General features: G+C 48.6%; 1 protein-coding gene across 1 annotated transcript in view; it reads left to right on the top strand.

Moving 5' to 3' along the window:
• col23a1a (collagen type XXIII alpha 1 chain a) overlaps positions 1-25,012 on the top strand; it is a 38,834-nt gene extending 13,822 nt beyond the window's left edge. Inside the window, exons 4-32 of the mRNA XM_067248383.1 lie at positions 1,782-1,789; positions 2,309-2,335; positions 7,415-7,441; positions 7,552-7,578; positions 8,942-8,968; positions 9,580-9,606; positions 12,183-12,254; positions 12,641-12,748; positions 15,185-15,211; positions 15,369-15,395; positions 15,540-15,611; positions 15,718-15,777; positions 15,857-15,901; positions 16,153-16,230; positions 16,459-16,482; positions 17,763-17,807; positions 18,083-18,127; positions 18,225-18,305; positions 18,449-18,502; positions 18,612-18,677; positions 18,962-18,988; positions 19,186-19,245; positions 19,338-19,409; positions 20,074-20,100; positions 20,216-20,269; positions 20,405-20,491; positions 20,710-20,808; positions 21,699-21,737; positions 22,951-25,012. Of these exons, the coding sequence (XP_067104484.1) occupies positions 1,782-1,789; positions 2,309-2,335; positions 7,415-7,441; positions 7,552-7,578; positions 8,942-8,968; positions 9,580-9,606; positions 12,183-12,254; positions 12,641-12,748; positions 15,185-15,211; positions 15,369-15,395; positions 15,540-15,611; positions 15,718-15,777; positions 15,857-15,901; positions 16,153-16,230; positions 16,459-16,482; positions 17,763-17,807; positions 18,083-18,127; positions 18,225-18,305; positions 18,449-18,502; positions 18,612-18,677; positions 18,962-18,988; positions 19,186-19,245; positions 19,338-19,409; positions 20,074-20,100; positions 20,216-20,269; positions 20,405-20,491; positions 20,710-20,808; positions 21,699-21,737; positions 22,951-23,001 (1,463 nt within the window). The 3' untranslated portion in view covers positions 23,002-25,012. The remainder of the gene's footprint in view (positions 1-1,781; positions 1,790-2,308; positions 2,336-7,414; positions 7,442-7,551; positions 7,579-8,941; positions 8,969-9,579; positions 9,607-12,182; positions 12,255-12,640; positions 12,749-15,184; positions 15,212-15,368; positions 15,396-15,539; positions 15,612-15,717; positions 15,778-15,856; positions 15,902-16,152; positions 16,231-16,458; positions 16,483-17,762; positions 17,808-18,082; positions 18,128-18,224; positions 18,306-18,448; positions 18,503-18,611; positions 18,678-18,961; positions 18,989-19,185; positions 19,246-19,337; positions 19,410-20,073; positions 20,101-20,215; positions 20,270-20,404; positions 20,492-20,709; positions 20,809-21,698; positions 21,738-22,950) is intronic.
• The last annotated feature ends 278 nt before the right edge of the window (positions 25,013-25,290 follow it).

Raw genomic sequence — 25,290 nt, 5'->3', positions numbered from 1 at the left:
GATTGTATCCTATACGTCACCTTGGTTTTAATCATATTTGACATGATACAAAGTAAATATCAGTTGGTGCCTATTTCAAGTAACACCCAACAGAATGCTTTTCATCACAGGATGATGAAGATGATGATGATTAAGATGATCCATCAATAGCTGCACACAGTGAGATGTTCATTTAATGGCAGGTATGGCAGCATTAGGTCTGATCTGAGTGCACGTCCACGGGGTGTAACGGGAAACGGTAACGTTAATTCATCAGGGAATTAAAGCACATCGAATCGCGGTCTTATAATCCTCTCCCGACGTATAAATAAGCAAATTTAATTTTCTTTGAGATCGGTTACGAGTCAGTTACCATGGACACTGACCAACAATTTGCGTTACCTCTCTTTCTCGAACGGAAAACCCAGAGTTTTCCTCATTTCAGGGTTACCCAACTTAGGGTTTTCACTAAACCCGCTTTCTGGAATACCCCCTGGACAGCTGAACCTCAATGTTGTGCATCAGGATCCTAAGTTGTTCCAGGCACTTGTTTCTGTCAGGGAGAACATCAAAGACGCATCAGGCTGGTTCTACTGGGCTTGTCTGCGGAGGAAGTGGTTCTGTTCAGGTTTTGTTCTTCTGTAGTCTGGTTTCATGTATGGGTTGATGGGTCTGTGTGTGTGTGTATCTGACACAGTCTCTCTCACACACACCCCCCACTTGTCACCAGTCGTATGGGCAGGGTAGCCCTAGTCGGTGTGTGTGTCGCTCTTCCCAGAGTGTTTGTTTACCGAGGTGTCTGGGCAGTCTGGACGCGGGGTCTGGGGGGTCCCTGTTCTAGTGTCTAGACACCCGTAAACTTGATTGACTAGTTTCATGATTCATAAACCTCAACACCTTACCCTCCCATCCCTCTTCTCCTCTCCTCTTCTCCTCTCCCCCCCTTCCTCTCCTCTCCCCTCCTCAACTCCACTCTTTCTACTCTGTTCTCCTCCCAGAGACTGTCTGTTTCCTATCATCCTGTCTCTCTCTCTCTGTCTCTCTCTTTCTGTGTGAGCGGCCTGCATATCCTCCATGTTGATTGTATATTGTTATAGTTATGTTGCGGGCATGTCGCCCAATCATCAATTAAAGCCCAACACACAACAGCAGGCAGACAGCAGAGGAGTCTGGTTATAATGAGTGGCAGGTCGGCAGGTCCCGGAGAGAGGGGGAGAGGAGAGGAGAGAGGGGGAGAGGAGAGATGGGGAGAGGAAAGGAGAGGAGAGAGGGGGAGAGGAGAGGAGAGAGGAGAGGAGAGAGGGGGAGAGGAGAGGAGAGAGGGGGAGAGGAGAGATGGGGAGAGGAGAGAGGAGAGGAGAGGAGAGAGGGGGAGAGGAGAGGAAAGAGGAGGAGAGAGGGGGAGAGGAGAGGAGAGAGGGGGAGAGGAGAGGAGAGGAGAGGAAAGGAGAGAGGGGGAGATGAGAGACAGAGAGAAAGGACACATCTTTGATTGGTCTTTATTATAGATTCTAATCCACCACTCTGAGAACATGATGTACTCTGTCCTGTTCCCTGGAACAAAAGTCTCAGAAGTTCAAGGCCATCAAAGAGTTTTGAGAACTCTCCTCCTTTCTCTCCTCCTCTCCATCTCCCCCTCTAGTTCTGCTTTATCCCAGGAGACAGAAACAAAGACGCTTCTAGAAACCATTTCATGCATAATCTGAATCAGAATCGTGTGTATTTATAATAACACTAATGACTGTTCTCTCTTTGTTGTCTTCTCTGTATGTTGGTTTGTTGTTTTTGTTTGTATAATGCAGGAGCTCCAGTAAGTACCTCATCACCACACACACACAACCACACACACACACATACACACAACCACACACACACACATACACACAACCACATACACACAACCACACACACACACATACACACAACCACACACACATACACACAACCACATACACACAACCACACACACACACATACACACAACCACACACACACACATACACACAACCACATACACACAACCACACACACACACATACACACAACCACACACACACACATACACCCAACCACACACACACACATACACACAACCACACACACACACATACACACAACCACACACATACACACACACACACATACACACAACCACACATACACACCGAAAGAAACGGCATGTTTGTGTGAGAGCATTTTCACTGTAGTGTTTGATATGCTCTAACGCATGATGTGTGTTTCTTCTCCCTCTCTAACCTGTGTGTGTGTACGTGTGTGTGTGTGTGTGTGTGTGTGTGCGTGTGTGTGTGTGTGTGTGTGACCTCACCAGGGCAAGGCTGGAAGAGATGGATATCCGGTAATTCTGTTTAATTTTTTTGACCAAAGCCTCAAACTCCAGGTCACTTGATGGATGAGGTCTACTTTCCTTAACGTTGTTCCCTCGCTTAATTTACTGTCTCCTTCTCTCCTCTCCTTCTCTCCTCTCCTTCTCTCCTTGCCACATTGTCTCCTTGCTTGCACACTTAATCCTCAATTATTTTCCCACCCATCGTCAATACATCCTGAGCTGTGAACGTCGAAGACACACACACACAGAACAACAATGTATAATTTGGGTGTCACCCTAGAGGCCCAGCTGTTCCCATAACCTGACTCACGTTAGTGACATCACACCAGCCGCCCATTAGATAATGACTCACAGTTATAAACAGTTTGCTCGTCCTGTGTCTCTTAACACGGTTCCTCAAGGGGATTGTGTCTATTTCTGAACCCTCAAACACAGCTGTTCAATTAGATGAATATCTAGAAAAATTGTCTTCTGGTCTGTCTCCTGAGAACGATGACCACTCTTCTTCAGATCTTTCCATGTAGACTGGGATGTGGAGACCTCTAGTGTTCACATGAGGGACTGCAATGAGAGGGGGAGACACTGTTTGTGTGTCTGTCTGTGTGTGTGTGTTTAGCATGGTGGACTGGCCATCCAGCAGGGTAATTAGAGATGTTGTTCCATTGGGAATGTTGGGAAGTTCACTGCCCCCCGCCCCCTGCCCCCGCCCCCTGCCCCCGCCCCCTGCCCCAGCCCCCCCTCTCCAGGGTTCCCAGACTCTCAGGTCTGCATGGCACCCCTCCACCCCTCCATCTTTCCCCCCCACCCCTGTCGGGAAATGTGCTGCTAATTACACACAGGTGGGAGCTGGTAATCGTGTATGTTTGCGTGCGTCTGTGCCTTTGTGTGTGTGTGTGTGTGCGAGTGTGTGTCTGCATGTACCATCCCATCTCCCTCTCCCATCTCAAGAGAGACCAGCTCTAGAAGCACCTTATGCTGGACCCTGGATGGAGTGGTCAGAGGGGTTCTGGTATCATAGTGTCCCCTATCACACAGTCATGTGACTGTGTCACGTCCTGTTGGGTATGTGTTCGGGGGGGGGGGGGGGGGGGGGTGAGAGAGAGAAAGTGTGTGTGTATGGAGTTACAACACTAGATTAATCACACAGTTCGGTACTATGGACAGCAGACTGCCTAATGTTCCCAGTCAGGACGCTCAGGTTTCCTGCATTGGCAATATAGATATATGTGTGTGTGTGTGTGTTTGTGGGTCGGTGTGTGTGTGTGTGCTTCATCAAGCTGACTGACTCTGGCCGAACGTTTGTTGTGCCAAGAACTTTCTCCATTCTAGAATAACCTTTATTCCAACAAGCCCCCTAATCATCAGTGACTCCTGGTCTGCTTCACTGTGTGTGTGTGTGTGTTTGCATGTCCCTGTGTGAGTGAATGTGTGTGTGTGTGTGTGTGTGTGTGTGTGTGTGTGTGTGTGTGTGTGTGTGTGTGTGTGTGTGTGTGTGTGTGTGTGTGTGTGTGTGTGTGTGTGTGTGTGTGTGTGTGTGTGTGTGTGTGCGTGCGTGTGTGTGTAGTTCATATGTCCCACAGGCGTTAAATTTGTTAATTCGCACTGCGGCTGCATGGAGGAATTATCAGCAGGATAAACACAGCTAATGAGCTGACTCCTCACACAGCCCCTGTCATGTGTGTGTGTGTGTTCCTCATATATGCTGTCCCTTTCTCCTCTCATTAATCATAGCTAGTGGGTTCAAGTTTCAGCAGTGTCAAACAATCACCAGCAGAGACTGACAGGAGAGTAAACCCCCCCCCCCACACACACACACACACACATACATACATACACACACATGCATAAACATGCACATACTTATGCATAAATTGGCAACAGACAGTCAGACAGTTAGACAGTCAGACGGACAGTCAGGCAGGCAGGCAGACAGACAGACAGTTAGTCAGACAGTCAGACAGTCAGACAGTCAGACAGTCAGGCAGACAGGCAGGCAGGCAGGCAGGCAGGCAGGCAGGCAGGCAGACAGTTAGACAGACAGTCAGACAGTCAGCCAGACAGGCAGACAGTCAGACAGGCAGACAGGCAGGCAGGCAGGCAGGCAGGCAGGCAGGCAGGCAGACAGACAGTCAGACAGTCAGACAGTCAAACAGTCAGACAGTCAGACAGTCAGACAGACAGTCAGAGTGGTGCCTCTCAGGCCCTTGAGCAGATTAAAAGCAGAGCAGGGCAGCAGTGTTGCTCTGTCTCTCTCTACCTCCTGGACCCCAGCAGAAAAGCAGAGCAGGGCAGCAGTGTTGCTCTGTCTCTCTCTACCTCCTGGACCCCAGCAGAAAAGCAGAGCAGGGCAGCAGTGTTGCTCTGTCTCTCTCTACCTCCTGGACCCCAGCAGAAAAGCAGAGCAGGGCAGCAGTGTTGCTCTGTCTCTCTCTACCTCCTGGACCCCAGCAGAAACGAGCCGGTCTGACTGGAGCTGGGAGGGTCGTCATCCTTAAATCATTCCCCCGTACGCAGGGCATAACCCAGCCTGCTTACAGACAACCCCTACAGCGAGGAGAGGAGAGGCTGGGGAGAGAGGAGGGAAGAGGAGAGAAGAGATGAGGAGAGGAGAGAGGAGGAAAGGAGAGAAGAGGAGAGGAGAGAGGAGGAGAGGAGATGCTGGGGAGAGAGGAGGGGAGAGGAGAGGAGAGAGGAGGAAAGGAGAGAAGAGGAGAGGAGAGAAGAGGATGGGGAGAGAGAAGGGAAGAGGAGAGGAGAGGAGAGAGGAGGAGAGGAGAGAAGAGGAGAGGCTGGGGAGAGAGGAGAGGAGAGGAGAGGAGAGAGGAGGAGAGGAGAGGCTGGGGAGAGAGGAAGGGAGAGGAGAGGAGAGGAGAGAGGAGGAGAGGAGAGAGGAGAGAGGAGGAAAGGAGAGGTTGGGGAGAGGAGAGGAGAGATGAGGAGAGGAGAGGAGGAGAGGAGAGAAGAGGAGAGGATGGGGAGAGAGGAGGGAGAGGAGAGGCTGGTGGACATTAGATCCAGATGGGACTGATTGTCTTCTTCAAAGAGAGGGCGGGAGAGAGAGAGAAAGAAAATGGATAAATAGTAAGGGAGAGAGAACAAATGAATAAAACTGACAAATACGATAGTGGAGGGGCATGAGACAGAATGATGGAGAGAGAAGTAGAGAGTTGATAACAAAAGCGGCATTCTTCATCCAAGTGTTTTTTGGAAACTGAGTCTAAATAGTCGACCTAAACCTCCCCAGATCCCAGAATCCACTCTGATGTTGAGGGACTCACAATCACACACACACACAGATGAACAGATCGTTGAGACACAGAAGTCCTGCTGTCCCCAGCTTGAGGTTTTAGTGGTAAATCTAGACTAACTTTCTCACTGTAATTATCATCTCTCCTCTCTAACACCAACTTTCTCTGTCTCTCCTTCCCCCTCCCCTATGGCTCTCTCTCTCGTTGTCTCTCTTTCTTTCTCTCTTTTCTCACTCCCCCTCTTTCTCATCTCCCCCTAACTCTCTCTTTGTGGCTGGTTTCATTTGTGGAAATGCTGAAATGTTGGCAGCTTGTGTGTGTGGTGGTGGGGGGAGTCAGACCTAATTTTATTTGCATTCCAGCTTCTTTTATTTTTCCGCCTCTCTCTCTCACACACTCTCTCTCTCTCTCTCTCTCTCTCTATCGCTTGTGTAGGCTTGTACCTCAGGGTGGGAGCTTAGCAACAGTGCCTGCCTGGTCCAGTCAAACCACAGACAGACCATAATAACAGAACCAGGCTGACGGACATAAGGCCGTCTACTATGTTATAATAGTTAACAGTAGAACCCATTGACTGTAATGATTAACAGTGATCCCAACCTTTGACCTTCTAACATGACATATTTCTGTGTCCTCTGGTACAGTGGTTCAGTGTGTCTGACCTCTGAAGGTGGAGTCTAGTAGCACCATCTCCTCTCTCTCTCTCTCTCTCTCTCTCTCTCTCTCTCTCTCTCTCTCTCTCTCTCTCTCTCTCTCTCTCTCTCTCTCTCTCTCTCCCCTTTCTCTTTAGTGCCTAGCAGATCCCAAGGTCAGATCCAGGCGACTACTGTATGAGATCTGTCAACGCAGATTACAAACAGCTTTTACATGGCTGGGAGAACACACACACCGACAGACACCCAGATGCACACACACACACCGACAGACACCCAGATGCACACACACACACACAGGTCGTAACTCAGAGGGTCTCAGGATCGCTGCAGAGTCTGCCTGGCAGCTGATGACCTCACTGTGCGCACCTCGTCTACTCATCCTGACGAGCCCCAGGAGAGCCAGGCCAGCTAAACGATCCCAGATGCACCAATGTCCCCCCACACACAGCAGACACAAAAGAGGCAGACAGACAGACAGACAGACAAGCAGGAAGGCAGACGAACACAGGCAGACAGACAGACAGACAGACAGACAGACAGACAAACACAGGCAGACAGGCAGACAGACAGACAGACAGACAGACAGACAGACAGACAGGAAGGCAGACAAACACAGGCAGACAGACAGGCAGACAGACAGGAAAGCAGACAAACACAGGCAGACAGACAGACAAACACTGACAGGCAGACAGACAGACAAACACTGACAGGCAGACAGACAGGCAGACACTGACAGGCAGACAGACAGGCAGACAGACAGGCAGACAAACACAGGCAGACAGGGAAGTGGGTCTCACCAGTCACTGTACACAATCACATACAGCCATGGAAAAGAGCTGCCTGCAGCATGTCAGATGTTCTCTGGTTGATAATGAAGCTCAACCTCTCACCTGGAACCTTCCCCCATCTCCAGCGTCTGGATACACCTAACCAGACAGAACACACCTGACTTTCTCTCCCTCTTTCATCCTCCCTTTTCATCCCAGCTTCCATCTCTGGTTGATATTCCAGCGTACACCAGAGTGCCATCCTGGTTCACACTGTCTGGGCCGCCTCTCTGGTGGGAACTGGTCACTTCAGAATGTAGAACATGAGCTAATCTCTGTCTCTCTTTGTTTCTCCTCTCTCCACTCTCCCTGTATCTCTCTGGCACTCTCACGTTCCTTATCCCTCCATCTCTATAGGGTCCTCTTGGTTTGGATGGGAAACCAGTAAGTAGCTCTTCAAGCTGTAACCGACTTTATCTCGTCAAACTAAAGATCTGATTAGTAATTCTAGTTTATCTCTTTGTCTCTCTCTCTCCCCCGTTCTCTCATCCCAGGGTCTTCCAGGGCCTAAAGGAAGTGAGGTAATTGTCCAACCCTTTCAGTCGTACTGCTGTTCCTCCAGGCCCTAGGCCCAGGGGACATAGGGCACACTCTAACCCAGGGGCAGAGCATTCTAACCCCCATACATCCTGACCCACTGCCCCATCGATCACCTGGTCCCTGGAGCCCGGCAGCACACTGTCCAACACGCGCCGGCTCCCAGCATGGAGAACAGGATTAGAGAGGGGCGAGCGAGGCGGAAAGAATGAGTTACACGCCTACACCGAGGAGAAAGCGAAAGAGCGAGGCTGGGAAGAGAGAGAGAGAAGAGTTTGAGTTAGAGTTCATGACATTCAACAGAGGCTCTTTAAAAAGTCATTATCTCCCCCTCGTCCAGAGCTCTGTCCAGACTAGTGTAAACCTCACTGAGGACTGACGGACCAGAAACATAATGAATCAGTTTCCAAATGAACACCTCGCTCTGGGCCTCTTTCGCCTCTATCTCCTCTCTTCTCCCACCCATTTTTATTTGTATTTATGTAACCTTTATTTAACCAGGCAAGTCATTAGGAACAACTTCTTGTTTACATTGGCAACCTGGCGTACCCCGTCCTCTCATCCCCTCCTCTCTCCTCCCTCACGCACACACGTACACACACTCAGACGGTACAAGCACAGACGCTCTCTCAGAACAGCCTGTCTTCCTGGAAGACATTACATGCAGATGTGTCCCACCAGGACCAGGATGCTCACAGTGGGTTGGTGATTGTGTTGCTGTCTGTGATCAGCACAGGAGACTGAGGAGGAGGAGGAGGAGGGAGGAGGAGGAGGAGGAGGGGGGAGGAGAGGGAAGAAGAGAGACGAGAAGAGAGAGAGAGGAGGAGAGGAAGAAGGGAGGAGGAGGAAGAGAGGCAGAAAATACAGAGAGTGGAAAGGAGAAGAGGGGTGGTGAGGGTGAATGAAGGGTGGATGGTGAGAGAGTGTTGGGGGGCAGGCAGTAGCGGAGGCTGGGTAATGGATGTCCTTTAGAGAGTGTTATCTCATGCGTGTGTCTCCAGTCCGTGGAGAGGAGCTAACCAGGCACAAGACCACAGCAGTCCTTTCTGCCAAGCCCTGCTGTTCCAGTTAACGCTAGTGGCAGCCAGCACACACACTAGGGAGAGAGAGGGAGAGGTGGAGGGGTGGAGGGATGAGAGGATGGAGGGATGAGTTTCCTCTCCTAGTGACCACAGAGGACACCACAGACTCCTGTAGGATTTCTCAGTCGCCAGCGTTCTAGAAGGTCGCACATTCTAGAACATGCTATTGAACATATTTCTCGGACACATTTGGAGTGTGTGTGTGTCTGTCTGTGTGTGTGTGTTAGTGCTGACTCAACGTATGCTGTTCTCCTTCTGTCACCAGGGTCCTGCAGGAGCCAAGGGTGACAAGGTACGGATACCTCCTTAACACACACACTCGCACACAGTCGTATGGCACAGGTGGTCTCTCCATCGCCCTCCCTCCCACTCCCTCCCTCACACTCCTCATCAAATGTAGCTGTGTGAGAGCTCATATATCTCCACTGTAACCCGCAACAGGTTTATAGTTAAGAAGCACAGCCAGATGGTCACACACACACACACACGTTGCAAACCTCTGGCCAGCTGAAATCCCTCAGATGAATAGGACTGTACTGAGGAGACTTACATGCACTTAGTGTCAATGGCGCAGTTTGTTTATGAGTTTGTCAGTGCATGTGTGTGTGTGTGTGTGTGCGTATATACGTGTGTGTGTGTGTGTGTGTGTGTGAACTTGCATGTGAATATTTCGTGTGTGTCAGAAGTGTGTGTCCACAGGAACACTTTAGCGGAGGTTGTCAGGATTCTTTTTCCGTCTGGTTTTTCGCCTGGTTCTGCGGATGACTGATGACACACGTGTTGGTTTTGATAGGGTTGTAACACACACACGTTATTGCTGTTAGTCATGTATCTCACTCGTGTTGGTGATCACACGTAGTCATGTACCTATTCTGGCTCTGTGCTCTCTCTCTCTCTCTTCAGGGAGACCAGGGAGACATCGGGCCCAGGGTATGTCATCTACTATTCCTCCTTCCTTCTCCCTCACTTCCTCTTTCCATCCCCCTCTCCATCTATCTCTCCATCTATCCCTCTACCCTGCCCCTCCATACCTCTCTCCACCCCTCCCTGCATCTATCCTTCCATCTATCCTTCCATCTATCCTTCCTGCCCTCCTTCCCTCCTCCCCTCCTTCCCCCATCCCTCCTCCCCTCCTTCCCCCATCCCTCCTCCTCTCCTTCCCCAATCCCTCCTTCCCTCCTCCCCTCCTCCCCTCCTTCCCCCATCCCTCCTTCCCCCATCCCTCCTCCCCTCCTTCCGCCATCCCTCCTTCCCTCCTCCCCTCCTCCCCTCCTTCCCCCATCCCTCCTCCCCTCCTTCCCCCATCCCTCCTTCCCTCCTCCCCTCCTTCCCCTATCCCTCCTCCCCTCCTCCCCTCCTTCCCCCATCCCTCCTCCCCTCCTCCCCTCCTTCCCCCAACCCGCCCACCCCTCCTTCCCCCATCCCTCCTTCCCTCCTCCCCTCCTCCCCTCCTTCCCCCATTCCTCCTCCCCTCTATCGCTCCATCTGAGTGTGGCCCTCAGGACCCGACCATGGTGAGTTCCTCTCTTCTGTCAGCGACCGCTGTGTTCACATCTATTAGGAAAGAGCTGGATGATGATAGATGTTCTGTGGAACCAGAACCAGAACCAGGACCAGGGCCACCGCTGCTTTCCAAACAGAGACCCGTTTAGACAGTTATGCCTGGTCGAGTCGTATTTACGAGGTGGTCTCGGCGTTCTGCTCATTCCTGCTGTCTGCCAGGGCATGAGCGCTGGGATCCCGGCAGACCTGCTGCTACACACACACTCTCACACACACACACACACACACACTCTCACACACACACACACACACATACATACATACACTCACACACACTGCCTCACTGCTGGAGATAGCTGTCTAATCTTCGTGGCGAGAGAGTCAATATTGTGTTTGGAAAAATTGAAGGATGCTGTTATGTGCCTGGATAGCTATGTGGTTCTGAAGTCAGGGTATTGAACATGCACACACACCACGTCCCACCAACCTCTGATTGTTGCTTGGAGACCCAGCAGCCTGGTTCATAACAAACCCAACTGCCTGTGGTGCCTGATTGGCTCAGGTCTGTCAGCTGACAGATGAAGTAATGCAGGTCAGCCATTCAAGAGCAGAGGACAGTTTAAATGAATGATCACTCCAACAGGCCCTCAAGAACCACACGTTTATTAGTTTTTAGACCTTTTAACTTCAAACCTCCGGGCTGGTTGGGTTCAAAGAGCAAATGAGGACATATTAGTGATCGTCAGCACCCCAATGACCTCTGACCCTTCCAGCAGGATAAGAGGAGGAGCTTAAAGGAGACACAAGACGTGGTCATGCATCAATGTCACCATGTCACTTCCTGTTAATCCATCTCTATATCTGCTAGTGTCAGTGGCCAGACCTGAACACACACACACACATTCACTCACTGTCTCTCTCTCTCTCTCTTTCTCACACAAACTCACAGCATGCCAGAGACATTCAAACCAGATTATGTGCAGACCCTGGTTCTCCACAGGTTCCTGGCCAGGGCTGTCCGTCCAGGGCCTGTGTTCAGGTTCAGCTGCAGACTGTGACAAAAGAGTCTTCACCCCCAGCCAGTCCCACTCTTCACCTCTCTTTATCCTCAAACCACAAATGTCACCTCTTGCTCTTCCTCCCCCCCTCCCTCCTCCTTCTCCCCCCTCGCTCTGTCTCCCTCTCTCCGGGCATAGGTAGGGGAGGTGTGTGTGTGTGTGTGTGTGTGTGAGCATCTCTACCGTTCACGGTGGGATCAGAGTGAATGAGACGATGGAGAGAGAGAGAGAAGGAGAGAGGGAGACTGTGGTGAAGAGAGAAACCTCAACTATGGAACTCTGGCCACAGCCTTCTAACACAATCCTCCTGACCTGCCTGGCATCTCTCTCTCTTTCTCTCTTCTCTCTCTCACTCACTCACTCACTCACTCACTCACTCTCTCTTTCTTTCTCTCGTTGCCTCTCTTCTTCAGAGTGTCATCGTTTATCATGACTTTAATATAAATAAACACTATCCTAATAGTAATGCATTCTGGGTAGGAAAAGTGGTCCTACAAGTTTTCACCTCCCTCTGCCCCCCCCTCCCCCCCCAGAGCATCCCTGCCCACAGCCCCTATGCAGGTATCCACAGCAACCAGATTCTCCTCAAGGTTGGTCCCTCCTGATGCTCTTTAGCTCCGCCTCCCCTCAGCTCGCTGGCTATCAGGCCTCTGACCTCTGACCTCTGACCGTCCCAGAGTCACTCATGTCCTTCCTCTCCTTCCTCTCCTCCTCTTCCTCCTCCTCCTCCTCTATCTCCCTACAGAGAGCAGGGCAGTCCTGACACTCTCAGTTTCCCCTCACTGACCTGTTATCTGTCTTCCTCCCTTCTCTCTGTCCATCCCTCTCCTCTCCTCTTTCTCTGTCTATCCATGTCCTCCTCTCGTCCTCATTCTCCTCTTCTTCCTACTCCTCCTTCTCTCCTCCTCCTCCTCTTCCATCTCCTCTCCTCCATCTCTGTGTCAGATGGTCTTTCCTCGTTATGATCATGGCTTCATCACTGGTGACCAGTCCAACTTTCAGAGACGTTTAATGAAGGTAGCCCTGCTCTCCTCAGGCATGGCGTCTTCTTTAACCCCCCCGTCTTCCCCTTCTCTCTTTTTCTCTCACATCTCTCACTCACTCACTCACTCTGCCTGTTGTGATGTACTGGTATGTGTGCCTTAATACTCTTAATGTGTGTGACTGCATATTTGTTTGTGTGTTTGTGTAGGTGTGGTTAGTACATTTGTGGGATCACATTTGTGTGTGTAAGTGTGGTTTTTCCAGCCATCTTAGGGGGTTAGTAGCTGGCGCCCTCTGTCCTCTAGTCTAGTCTCTTATGGAGGTGTGTGTGTGTTTCTCAACCACAGTTTTTGTGCTTATTCAACTAACTAAATGCAAAGTGACAACCCCCCCACCCATCCCTCTCCTCTCCTCCTCAGGGTGACCAGGGCCAGGCTGGGCCCCCAGGACCCCCGGGGCCCCCAGGACCAAGAGGCCCTCCAGGGAACACAGGCAAGGATGGGCCCCGAGGCCCCTCCGGGGAACCAGTAAGCTGATCACATGTGTTTGTGTGTCTGTGTGTGTCTGTGTGGTGTGTGTGTGTGTGTGTGTGTGAGAGAGTGAGTGAGTGAGTGTGAGAATGTGTGTCTGAGTGTGTGTGTGTGTGTGTGTGTGAGAGTGTGTGTCTGAGTGTGAGTGTGAGTGTGAGTGTGAGTGTGAGTGTGAGTGTGAGTGTGTGTGTGTGTGTGTGTGTGTGTCTGAGTGTGAGTGTGTGTGTGTGTGAGAGAGAGAGAGTGTGTGTTTATCAAGCCTGTCCCAGTCTTCCTGGATCCTCTAGTGTTCTGTGGCTTACCTAACCCATCCCAGAATAGCAGCTCCACCACGGCCCTCATCTGGGTCCTGTCAGAAATGGCCACAAAGTGGTCCAACTCCCCAAACCCCAGAACCAACATACCCCTCTCTTACCCCGCCCCTCTCCCCCCTGCCCCCGCCATGGCACTGTGTGCCCCTGAAACAGATATGGCCGTACGTGAAGTTCACTGGCAGTTCGCCTTCCTCCACAAACAATGGTTCTCTCCTTTTTGTTCTTCTCTATTCCAGTCTTCTCTCCTCTCTTTTCCTCTACCCTCCTCTCCTCTCCTTTACACTCCTCTCCTCCTCTCTCTCCTTCTCTCCTGTGTCAGATTTTCCTCTCCACTTTTCTCTTCTCCTTTCCTCTCTCTTTCCTCTCCCTGAGGCAGCTGATGTTCCTCCTGATCAGTGTTCTCCAGACCAGAACTTTCTTCATCTACTCTGACAGCCTTAAGCTGTGGTTAGGGGGTGGGGGGGGGTGGGGAGGGGTACAGACCGGCGGGTGGAGGTGGAGGGGTGAAGGAGGTGCAGGGGGTTGTGGGTAGAGGAAAAGGAGGAGGGTAAATCAGGGGGTGAAGATGTTTATCCAAGCGAAGGGTCGCAAGCTCTAAACTCTGTGCAGGCGTCATGGAGATGGAATGGGAGAGGAGGAGGAGAGGAAACGATGGATGGACACTTTAGGACAGGAGGAGGAAGAGAAGAGGAGGGGGGGAGAGAGGAGGAGAAGAGGAGGGGGGAGAGGAGGAGGAAGAGAAGAGGAGGAGGGGAGAGGAGGAGGAAGAGAAGAGGAGGAGGGGAGAGGAGGAGGAAGAGAAGAGGAGGGGGGGAGAGTTGGAGGGGCCCAAAGAGTGAAGGAAAGGTTTAGGCTTTCTCTGATCTCATTCTCTTTAAACCATTTTTCTGGTGTGATGAAAGCAATAACTAAACTACCCAACAATACAGCATGGAGGGGGGGGTAGAGAGAGAGAAAGGGATATAGAGAGAGGGGGACAGAGAGAAAGAGAGAGAGTGAAGAGTAGAGAGAGGGGGGTAGATGGCGAGAGAGATGTACATGTTGTAGACAGATGTGTGAGTGTGAGAACAGCAAAGAAGGAGGTGTGCTGTTCTGTCCATCCTAACTGAGTTATACCCTCCTACATCCCTCATAACACCCTCTTAGTTCCTCATAACACCCTCCTAGTTCCTCATAACACCCTCCTAGTTCCTCATAACATAGAAGGAGAGAAAGGGAGAGGGAGGAATAGAAGCAGGGATAGATGAGATGGAGAGAGAGAAATGCAGAAAGGTGAAAGAGAATGAATGAGGGAGAAACAGAGACAGACAAAGGAGAGGAGAGGAGAGGAGGGGAGGGGAGAGGACGGGAGGGGAAAGGAGGGGAGAGGAGAGGACGGGGAGAGGAGAGGAGAGGAGTGGAGAGGAGAGGAGTGGAGTGGAGAGGAGAGGAAGGGAGAGGAGTGACACAAGATGCAGTATCCGTTAAGTGTTATCAGGAGCATGACCTGAGAGGAGGTCAATACCCTTGTATTTATAACAACATTACAGCATACACTACTTGTCCATGTAGTTGTAGATGAAGAGGCATAAGAGGCTATGAACTGAGTGTGTGTGTGTGCTGAAATTCTCTTGCTCAACATCAACCCAGGCAGATCTTTTCTGGCCCCTCAATGGATGACTTCACTGCAGATGTTGAAGCACCCCCACAAACACACACGCACACACACACACATGCACGTCTGCACATGTATATGCATTCACACACATAAACATACACACATGCTCACAAAGAAACAGGTGGATAGTATCCAGCAAGCGGAAATAGAATACTCTCTGTGTGTTCTGCAGCGAAGCCTGAGACTGATCAAACTCACCTCTCATCATCCCTCTCTCTTTAACACACTCACACACACACACATACACACACACACACACACGCTGTTAGAGACAGTGTTCATCACACAGCCTAATGAAACACTGACATCTAGTGGAGGATGTGAGCACTGCACCTTGGTGTGCTTGAGTTGACGGTCACTCACCACTTCTCACTGTTACTCTTATTGGGTGAATGGATGAGTGAATGACTGGATGAACAGATGAATGGATGAGTAATCCTGTGCTCTCTGTTCCTCTTCCAGGGCTTCCCTGGTCGTGACGGCATTGAGGTGAGTTTAAAACTGTTGGTGTGTCCTGATTACCATGATGGCATGTGATTGGTCAGTCTTTCCTCTGCGAGTGATGACATCATTTGGTTGGTTGAGTCATGTAGGGAAATGTAGTTGTATTGACCAAGCCGATTGTGTGTCTGTGTGTCTGTCGTAGGGTCCACAAGGTGCTCCTGGGAAGCCGGTAAGATGCTTTCAGATATTTCCTCCACACACAGCACACTGCTACATAACGCTAGATAATGCTACATGATGCTACATGATGCTACATGATGCTACATGATGCTACATGATGCTACATGATGCTACATGATGTGTGTGTTTGCAGGGTGAGGATGGAGAGATGGGACACCTCGGCCTCCAGGGCCCCCATGGTCCTCAGGGTCCCCAAGGGTCAAAGGTGAACAGGATGACAGCCATACAGTCACTATTTCCTGATTATGTATCAACGTGATGTAGATCCATTCTTTCTCACACCGTGTGTGTGGTCTGTGTGTGTGTTCCAGGGAGAGCCTGGTGCAGGAGAGAAGGGCGACAGAGGCATGGATGGACTACCTGGTTTCAAGGTGAGTCTCTAGTTAACTCCAGCCCTGAGCTGATCACATGCCAGGAGGGACAACTGTTAATGTGTGTGTGTGTTATCAGGGAGACAAAGGGGACATGGGAGAGAAAGGACTACAAGGAGACATGGTATGTTTGTCCTTCTGACTTCAGTCTCCACTGGTCGCTGTTCTGATTCTGCATCAGAGCACAGTGAATTTACTCTCCTTCTCCCCTTCTCTCTCTCTCTCTCTCTCTCTCTCTCTCTCTCTCTCTCTCTCACTCCTCACTGCCCATCTTTTTTAACGCTTTTCTTTCTCTCTATCTCTTTATGTCTCTCCTTCCTCTGGACTTCCTCTTTTTCTCTCTCTCTCTCCCTCTCTTCCCTCCGACCCTCCCAGGGTCATCCTGGAGAGAAGGGCTCTTCAGGCTCCTCAGAAGTAGTGGACTTCAACGGGAAGCTGCTGGATGCCTTCCAGGTGAGCTCAGGTCACCACGGAGACCATGTAGCTACCTGGTAGTGTTGTAGCTCATGGGTTTACACAGTCATGACCTCACAACCACAAAGGGGACGTCATTCAGTCATGTCATAGAAGTGATGTCATAGATGTGTGTATGTGTAACAAGGTGATGTCATAGAAGAGTATGTAACTGGGTGATGTCATAGAGGCATCTCCGCGGAGACTAACTCTGCTCTCTCCTGACAGGCCATCCACACCATCAGTGTCTCGGTAAACAGCTAGCACTGCATGGTTTGGTTGGTGTGATCTGTAGGCACACACACACACACATCATAAAACATAGTGTGTGTGCGTCTGTAATCCTCCTTAATCTAGGTCATAATTCTTGAGTGTCTGTGTTCCTCTAATTACATCTGAAGGATTAGATGTAAATCCATCTTCTCACCATGAGGCCCACATGAGTCCACCCCAGACAGCCCAATCAGGACTAACCCTAGCCCACACAGCCCAATCAGGACTAACCCTAGCCCACACAGCCCAATCAGGACTAACCCTAGCCCACACAGCCCAATCAGGACTAACCCTAGCCCACACAGACCAGCTACAACCATAGCCCACACAGCCCAATCAGGACGAACCCTAGCCCACACAGCCCAATCAGGACGAACCCTAGCCCACACAGCCCAATCAGGCCCAACCCTAGCCCACACAGTCACCACGTCTGCGTATAAGTGTGTCGGATGACTCGGTACTACAGCAGATGGCTACATGTCACTGGGCACCACATGGAGCCCCTCAGACAGGCAGAGACTCTATAGCTGGGCTTGGCCGCTTGTTGTTTGTTATGGCCTCAAGGCAGCAGTAACCACAGCTTCACATGCAATGTTTATGTGTCTGAAGTGGTGTGATGCTCCTCAGTCTAGAGGAACCATGTCATTGTACTGTTTCTGTCAACGCATTCATGTTGCACAACCCAGAATCAGGGGGAGGGGAGAGGAAGGGAGACTGAGGGAGATAACTGAATCGTTTGTTTATCTTGTGGGTGGGGATTACGATGAGGATGATGAAGAGTGTGTGTTACCATCATCGCTCCCAGATGATTGAGGACCTCCAGAACAATAGATGTTTGTAAACCATTTTTGTTGTCATGGTTTCCCACAAACTGAAAACCTGGAAAATGGTTTAGAAAGAATGATTCCCATCTCTTATTACTGCAAGATGGCGGTGAACTGGTAAGCTTGGAAAGATTTAAGTCCCATGCCAAGTCCCATGCCAAGTCCCATGCCAAAGCCAGGCCACATACCTCAATATTACACTTAAAGATGAGACAGAAGCACTCTGTTTAGATCAGACCCGATGACTTCCTGTAATCATCCATCCAACCACAAGGATTTTGCACTTGGGAACCACTAATAGAGGATGTGTGTGTGATTTGAGATTGGTTTTTGAAACATGTGACATTAGATCAGCACTCAATTATCAGGTCAAATGTAATAGACTGCTCTAAATGGTCTCTATCTGTATGTCTGCGTGTCTGTCTGTATCTCCAGGGCCCACCTGGCCCACCAGGACCTCCAGGACCCCAGGGAGAAAAGGTAAACCCTTAGTTCAAAAGTACAAAGTCCAGTGTAGACTTTGAAAACAGTGGTTCTGTCCTGGAGAGACTCTGTGTGTGTGCGCTGGGAGTCAGGTGGCTGAGCGGTTAGGGAATCGGGCTAGTAATCAGAAGGTTACTGGTTCGATTCCCCGGCAGTGAAAAATTACGTTGTGTCCTTGGGCAAGGCACTTCACCCTTCTTGCCTCAGGGGGAATGTCCACTGTACGGACTAAAAATGTAAAAAATGTTGACGGTTCTGTGTCTGACCGACAGGGTGACCTGGGAGTACCCGGGCCAGCTGGACTGGATGGGTTTCAGGTGAGACTCTTACTGTTCTGACCTGTAGTCTCAGGGAGACAGAATTTAACACGGGCTATAATGGAAACACTCCCTTCCTGCTGTGCGTCTTCCCCAGGGTCTGAAGGGGGACATGGGGGAGAAAGGGGAAGAAGGACCCAGGGGAGAGATGGGAGAGATGGGGCTCTCTGGACCAGCGGTATGTAGAGAGAGCCCAAGAAACCTACCTTGGATCCATCTACTTGAGCTGAGAGGTTTCACTCACTGTCTTTCTATCCTCTCTCTCTCTGTCTCTGTCTCTCTCTCTCTGTGTCTCTCTATGTGTCTCTCTCTCTCTCTCAGGGGATGGATGGACATAAAGGAGAGAAAGGAGACTCCATACTGGAAGACAACCTGGTCAGTGCCACATACTGCCGAATCATCACTATACACTCATAGACTTGTGTCTGGGGCTGCATGCCTGTCTCACCTGGATGTTCATCAGGCTGGTTTTGTGTGTCGGCAGGTCCAGATGATTTCCCAACCTGGCCCCCCAGGGCCCCCAGGGCCCCCCGGCTCTCCTGGATTCATGGTGAGGGACTGGGCTCTGGAACCCCTATCTAGAGAGAGAGAGGCTGTGTTCTAGAACCCCTACCTAGAGAGGAAGGTGGTTCTAGAACCCCTATCTAGAGAGAGAGAGGCTGTGTTCTAGAACCCCTACCTAGAGAGGAAGGTGGTTCTAGAACCCCTATCTAGAGAGAGAGAGGCTGTGTTCTAGAACCCCTACCTAGAGAGGAAGGTGGTTCTAGAAGCCCTATCTAGAGAGAGACATTGTTTGTGGCAAACTCTAACATGGACAGTATGTGCTTGTTTCAGGGTCACCATGGCATGCCTGGTTCCAAGGTAAGACCTCCACAGAGACACTGTCTGTGGACATGAGTGTGTGCCTGATCATCAGTGTGTGTGTAGGTGTGTGTGTGTGTGTGTGTTTGTGAGAGAGTTGCTGAGTGAGTGTGTTGCTGACTGACTGTGTTTCTTAGCGTGTGTTTCTGTGTGTGTGTTTCTGTGTGTGTTTGATGAGTTCCTTTGTGACTGTGCAGGGGGAGCCAGGAGACCAAATCAAAGGAGACAAGGGGGACAGTGGACCTCCTGGACTGAGGGTGAGAACCTGCTACTCAGAATCTGGATCACTGGTGACTGATGCATTTGTATACTAACAGTTCACCTAATATGTTCTGTTCTTCCTCTTTAGGGATTGGACGGTCCACACGGCCCTCCTGGAGCAACAGGATTGGTCGGTCTGCCTGGCACTAAGGGAGAGAAGGTGAGACACGCCCAGGTTATGGGTTATTGATTATTAATAGGCAGAGATGGGAATGAACGAAGTAAAAATACTTTGTGACTGTACTTTGGTTGATTGTTCTGGTATCAGTACTTCACACACATATCTGTACTTTCTACTTCTTCTTGAAAAAAGTTTCTAAAGGTTGAAAACATATTGTCGAAAAAAAAGTTTAGAAAAGTAGAAAAAATATTTTCAACATTTATTTTCAGAATTTATTTTTCCGAAAGGTTACAAAAATATTTTCGACAAAAAGCTTTAGATTTTTTTTTTTCAAAAGGTTGAAACACTTCAAAAAAAGGTTTACAAAAAAGGTTTAGAAAACAACTGAAACTTTTTTGCGTCGTGCTGTGTCTGAAAACAAAACAGTTACTAAAGGTTTAAAAAATACTTTAGAAAAAAAGGTACGTTATGGATGAAACAGAGGGAGTTAGCGATGTCAATATGACTGAGAATAGAGACATTCCTGATCACCCATGGCCATATGCCACGCTTTTGCCATCTCTGTAAATAGGTTACTGATTGGTTTAATTGAATTAACTTTCTTGATCCCCAAAGGAATGTCGATTGACTCGGTCTTTGCAGTTCACTGTGTGAATATAGAGTGATACAGTAGATTGAAACAGGTGTTTCTGTGTCTCCTTAGGGAAGATCAGGGGAGCCTGGAATGGATGTGAGTATCTATCTGTGACCTCCGACCTTTGATGTGACTGTGAGACTGTACCATATGACTCCAGGGGACTTCCTGTTTACGCTTCTGAGCCGTTCCTGTTCCTGTGTGTTTGCAGGGCTTCCCAGGGCTGCTAGGAGAGAAAGGAGACAGAGGAGATCGAGGAGACAAGGTAGGAGGAGACACACACACTGAGGACACTGCACACCTGAGGACACTGCGAGACTTCCTCACAATATCTCTCTCTCTCTCCCTCTCTCTCCCCCTCCCCCCCCCCCTTCCCCCTCTCTGTGTGTCTCTCTCTTAGGGTGACCGGGGGACGGTAGGGAAGAGAGGTCTGAAGGGTCAGAAGGGGGAACAGGGTCCCCCAGGGCTGGACCAGCCCTGTCCTGTGGTACGTCTCTCTCTCTCTCTCTCTCTCTCTCTCTCTCTCTCACACTCACACACACACACACACTCTCACATAAATGCACTCTTAGACACACTTGTACACAGCCTCATTAAAACATTCTGAACATTCCTCCTCATTTCTACTTCATTTTCTACTTTATTTCTGTATTTTCCTCCTGTTTGCTTCCCTTCAGTGTACTGACACACTGGCTCTTGCTGCAGGATGCTGACGGGGCTAAAGCACCCACTGAGGAGGGAGTGTCTGCCCTCCCCCCTTCCCCCCCGGCTCCTCCCTCCAGGCCCCAGGGCCTCTGTCCTCTGGTACTGTTCTGCCTGCCTGCCTGCCTCCTGCCTGTCTTTCTCTCCGCCTGTCTGTCTATCTCCCCGTCTGTTTCTCTGCCTGTCTATTCTTACCTCTGCCTGTCTGTCTTTCTGCCGTTTTGTCCCTTATCTCTGCCTGTCTATCTTTCTACCTTTCTGTCTCTGTCTCTGCCTGTCTATCTTTCTACCTGTCTGTCTCTGTCTCTGCCTGTCTGTCTGCACCTCTCTGTCTGTGTGGTTTTAGGGGTGGGAATCTTTTGGTACCTCACGATTCGATTATTGGGGAGACATATCGATTAAAAATCGATTCCCGATTTTTAGCGATTTTAATCCTCCAAAAAATAATATTACAAAAAAAAATATCCATCAATTTTTTACATTTGTGAATCGATGTGAATCGCTAGAAGCCTAAATCTCGACTCGATTTTTTCCCCTACCCCTAATTTTTTTGATGTGGTGCTGTGTCCAAGAATTTGATTCACATTGAATCTTGAACTTGCATGGTTTAAATATTTCAGTGTTGTCCATGAAAAATCCAGTTTGATCCTGAAGGTGTGTATTTTACAGCCTACCAGATGATACAGAGTGCTCACTGAAACAATTCAATTGTGTCCTGTACAGCAACTGAATCCTTCAATAAATATGGCAATTTATGAACATTGTCATTACTAGACACAGACTTAATAGCCTTCCAGACTTGTAGAGGATCCTTCGGGTTATCAGTGGAAACAGACATGTATTCAGAATTGACCTTCCTGAGAAGAAAAAAACACTTGTTTCTTGGTGCCTAAAAACAAGTCAATCAACAACATCCATCTTGGCAGTGGTGTCTGAACTGAGAAAGAACATTCTGCCACTCTAACCCTCTCTCTGGTGTTCTCTTACCCCAGGGGCAGGACGGCCTGCCTATACCTGGCTGCTGGCACAAGGTGGGTGACGGCACACTCGACTACAACCGACGATTCATTGATTGATGAATTGGTTGGTTGGTTGGATAAAGGATTACTCACATGGGGCTACACGTTTGATTGATAACATCTTGCATGATCACCGGATCAGACCCAGATCCTCAATCAAACAGAAGCTGCCAGATGAGCCTAATAATGATCACATTGACAACCAATAGACAGATCAGTAGCACACCCAGCATCACTGCGAATGTTATTCTGTACAGGAACACTTAGCCTCAGGGACGCCAGAGCCTGACACTGGATCTGGGGATCCCAGTCTAGACTAGTCCCTGGGAGTCAGGTGGCTGAGCGGTTAGGGAATCGGGCTAGTAATCAGAAGGTTGCCGGTTTGATACCTGGCCATGCAAAATGACCTTGGGCAAGGCACTTCACCCTACTTGCCTCGGGGGAATGTCCCTGTACTTACTGTAAGTCGCTCTGGATAAGAGTTTCTGTTAAATGACTAAATGTAAATGTAGACTCCATGAGTGTCCAACCAGACCAGCACTAAACAGCACTGTGTGTAGCTATGATCTGGAGGATGAGCAGTTTACGATGAAGCATGCCTTAGCAGCGTAGTCTTGCTTACGTTAGCAGCCTGTTGTTGTGACTCTGATCAGAAACCTCACTTTAGTACCAATCAACATCTCCTCTCCTCTCTTGCAGTGATGACTAACCAGCAGCATGGCACCTGTACATAATCATCTGCTAGATGCTACTTCAGCTTTGGGCGTCTGTTTTTACCCTTTTTTTATGGAAACATTTGATATAATATATTGAGATTTTTTTTTTTTTTTCTATCAAAGACACTGTTTTGAGTCAACAGTGTTACAACGCTGGATATATGGAATGTGAGTTTTAAGTCAGGTTGAGGTGACAGTCGCACTGCATCTGCAGGGGAGAGACATGGACTCTTGACCTACAGGACATGCAGACTGTATGCTGCTGGAGAGTCTGGATTCACACAGCTGGGCTGGTGCTGTATCACTAACGGGCTCTGTCCTCTAGTTCTTAATGCTGCATGGGAGTGGTGGTGTGTGCTCTCTCTATCTCTCTCTCCCTCTTTCTCCATCCCTCCCTTTCTCAACCCCACGGATGGACAGATCTCCTGGTGTGATGGGGTGAGATGGATGGATGGAGGGACGGAGGAGTGTGGATCAGGGCTCCCTTCTCAACTCTGTGTTTCTGAAAGGAGGAGATGGCGAGACAGAAGCTAAAACGCAAGCGTCTCTCCCAGCCCTGAGGGAGAGGAGCCGCCACCGGAGATGGAAGGATGGATTGATGGGATGGAGGACGCACAGTCCTCCGTGAGAGCCGACAGAGTGATGGAACGCCAGTGTGCCAAACAGAACACTCGGACCCTCCGTTATGGAATCTCACCAGCAGGTGGCGAGAGAGAAGACTGCATTTCCACATTCACCCACATGGAGAAAAAAAAACCCTGGTTCTTGTAAAGCCATCCAACCACAGCACCAAGATTATGGTCATCACAGTCCTTCTGCATCTGTTGAGCTTGTCTCTTGGTCACAGAGCACCCTGGCACATTGCAGTGTTTCTTTGCAGGGGTGTCGTTTGTACGATATGGTGTATGATGATTTCTTATTTTGATATTTTTTATCTTTTATGTGTCTTTGCTCAATAAAGTGCATGATTATCACAAGTCACAGCCTAGATTAGCATCTCGACAGCCTTTAAACAGACAAAGGCAATAAATCACTGAACCATATATTCACATGAGATCAATATTCACCCGTATTTCTATTTTAGGCAAACTCTCCCACACTACTGTCTAATTATGATTCATTCTTGCTCAGTCATATTTCATTCCTTTGCATGAGCATCTGTTGTTGTAACATAAAGATTCATACCAGGGTCTAGCTTAAAGCTAATTTCGAAGCCATCACTGATGGAGATGTTTGCAGTGTTTAGCAAGCAGTGTTACAACTTTGAGTGTTCTTGTTACCATTCAGTATTCAACAATGAAGGTTAGTCATTAACATGAAGTGATTGTAATTAATGTGTTTTTTATTTGTAGTGGACACCAGTTGACTAAATGAAGGGGTTAGAATGAGTTTTTCCAGACAGTGTTGACGGGTCATAAATCAAGTGCTTGTTAAATGGTCTATTATTATCTTAATCTTAGTGTAAGACACATTGCTATGGGTTACTTTTACCTGGGTTCATGGACAACGGTAGGAGATTTTGCTGCTGACTTAAAGTTCCAGTATTTGTTTTGCATACAGAGTTTAGTCAGATAACGTGTAACAGATGAGGGAGGGGTTTGTGAAACACACCTGAAGCTAAGTTCTAACTAACTGTTGTTTTTGTAAGTATTACTACACAGTGAAAAATCATACTAATTCTCAGTTGGTTTAACATTACCTGTTTGTTTTAAACACAATCATATGTCAGACAGATTTACATTTTAAGGTGAATATTATCATGACATATTCATATTTCTACATACTGTGGTTTCTCATGGTGCTTCAGTTATCTTAAGGTTTGTGTTTCTGGAGATTTGGTATTTGACACTGTGTTAACCAGTTCTATTACACATATCGATGCCACATACAAACACACAGATTAATGCAAACATAGATATGATCATGCCAGTTTAAGATTTGTTCATGCGTTGAAATACACTATTGTACCATTTCCAGTATTATTATTTCCATTGTTCCAACGCAAGATTCAAGATTTTAAAAGCTTTATTGTCTATACTATGTAAAACTCTGCACCTGTTATTGGGCATGTTAAAGGTTGAGACAAAACAACCTTCCCCTCTGAGACAAACAAGACGGTTCTCTGACAGTACACACAAGGGTCTGACATAGTACACATAGGGTCTGACATAGTACACATAGGGTCTGACATAGTACATGTAGGGTCTGACATAGTACACATAGGGTCTGACATAGTACATGTAGGGTCTGACATAGTACACGTAGGGTCTGACATTGTATACGGTCTGACAATGTACACATTTATTTCTTTAGCAGACTGCCAGCCTCTCTTCTCAAGGGATGAACACTTTTGAATGGTGACACAATGTCTAAATAGAGTTTGGTGTGTTTTAACATAAGTAGGCTATCACAGTATTATTAATATTATTATTAGTTTGATTTTATGATTTTTGTGTATTTGGTTGTGTGTTTGGTTGTAAAAGAATCAAGCTATTTTTGTAACTGCTCTGTATCTCATTATGTAAAATCTGGTCAGTTCAACATGTAGAGTGAAATAAATTATCCACATATAAACCCATTTGATTCCCGCTGGTTCTCTTCCTCATACTGCAGATACTCCCCAACCCCCACCTCCCTAACAGGCTTAGAGACCTGAGACAGAAGTTTCATTATGTTACTATCAAGGAAAAGGCGACCATAAAGTATTAAAATGAAGCTTGAGCTAGGTGTACAGTGAGATCACGACGGCAGGAAGAAACAACATAAAAACAGATAATTTTGTTTGAAATATATATATTACATACGCAGTATGAGCATGATGTGGCAAATAATAGCAGATAAAGTGAAAA

Source organism: Osmerus mordax, chromosome 12, assembly GCF_038355195.1.
Source record: "Osmerus mordax isolate fOsmMor3 chromosome 12, fOsmMor3.pri, whole genome shotgun sequence".
NCBI classification, from domain to species: Eukaryota; Metazoa; Chordata; class Actinopteri; order Osmeriformes; family Osmeridae; genus Osmerus; species Osmerus mordax.
This window is presented reverse-complemented; position numbering and strand designations above follow the sequence as displayed.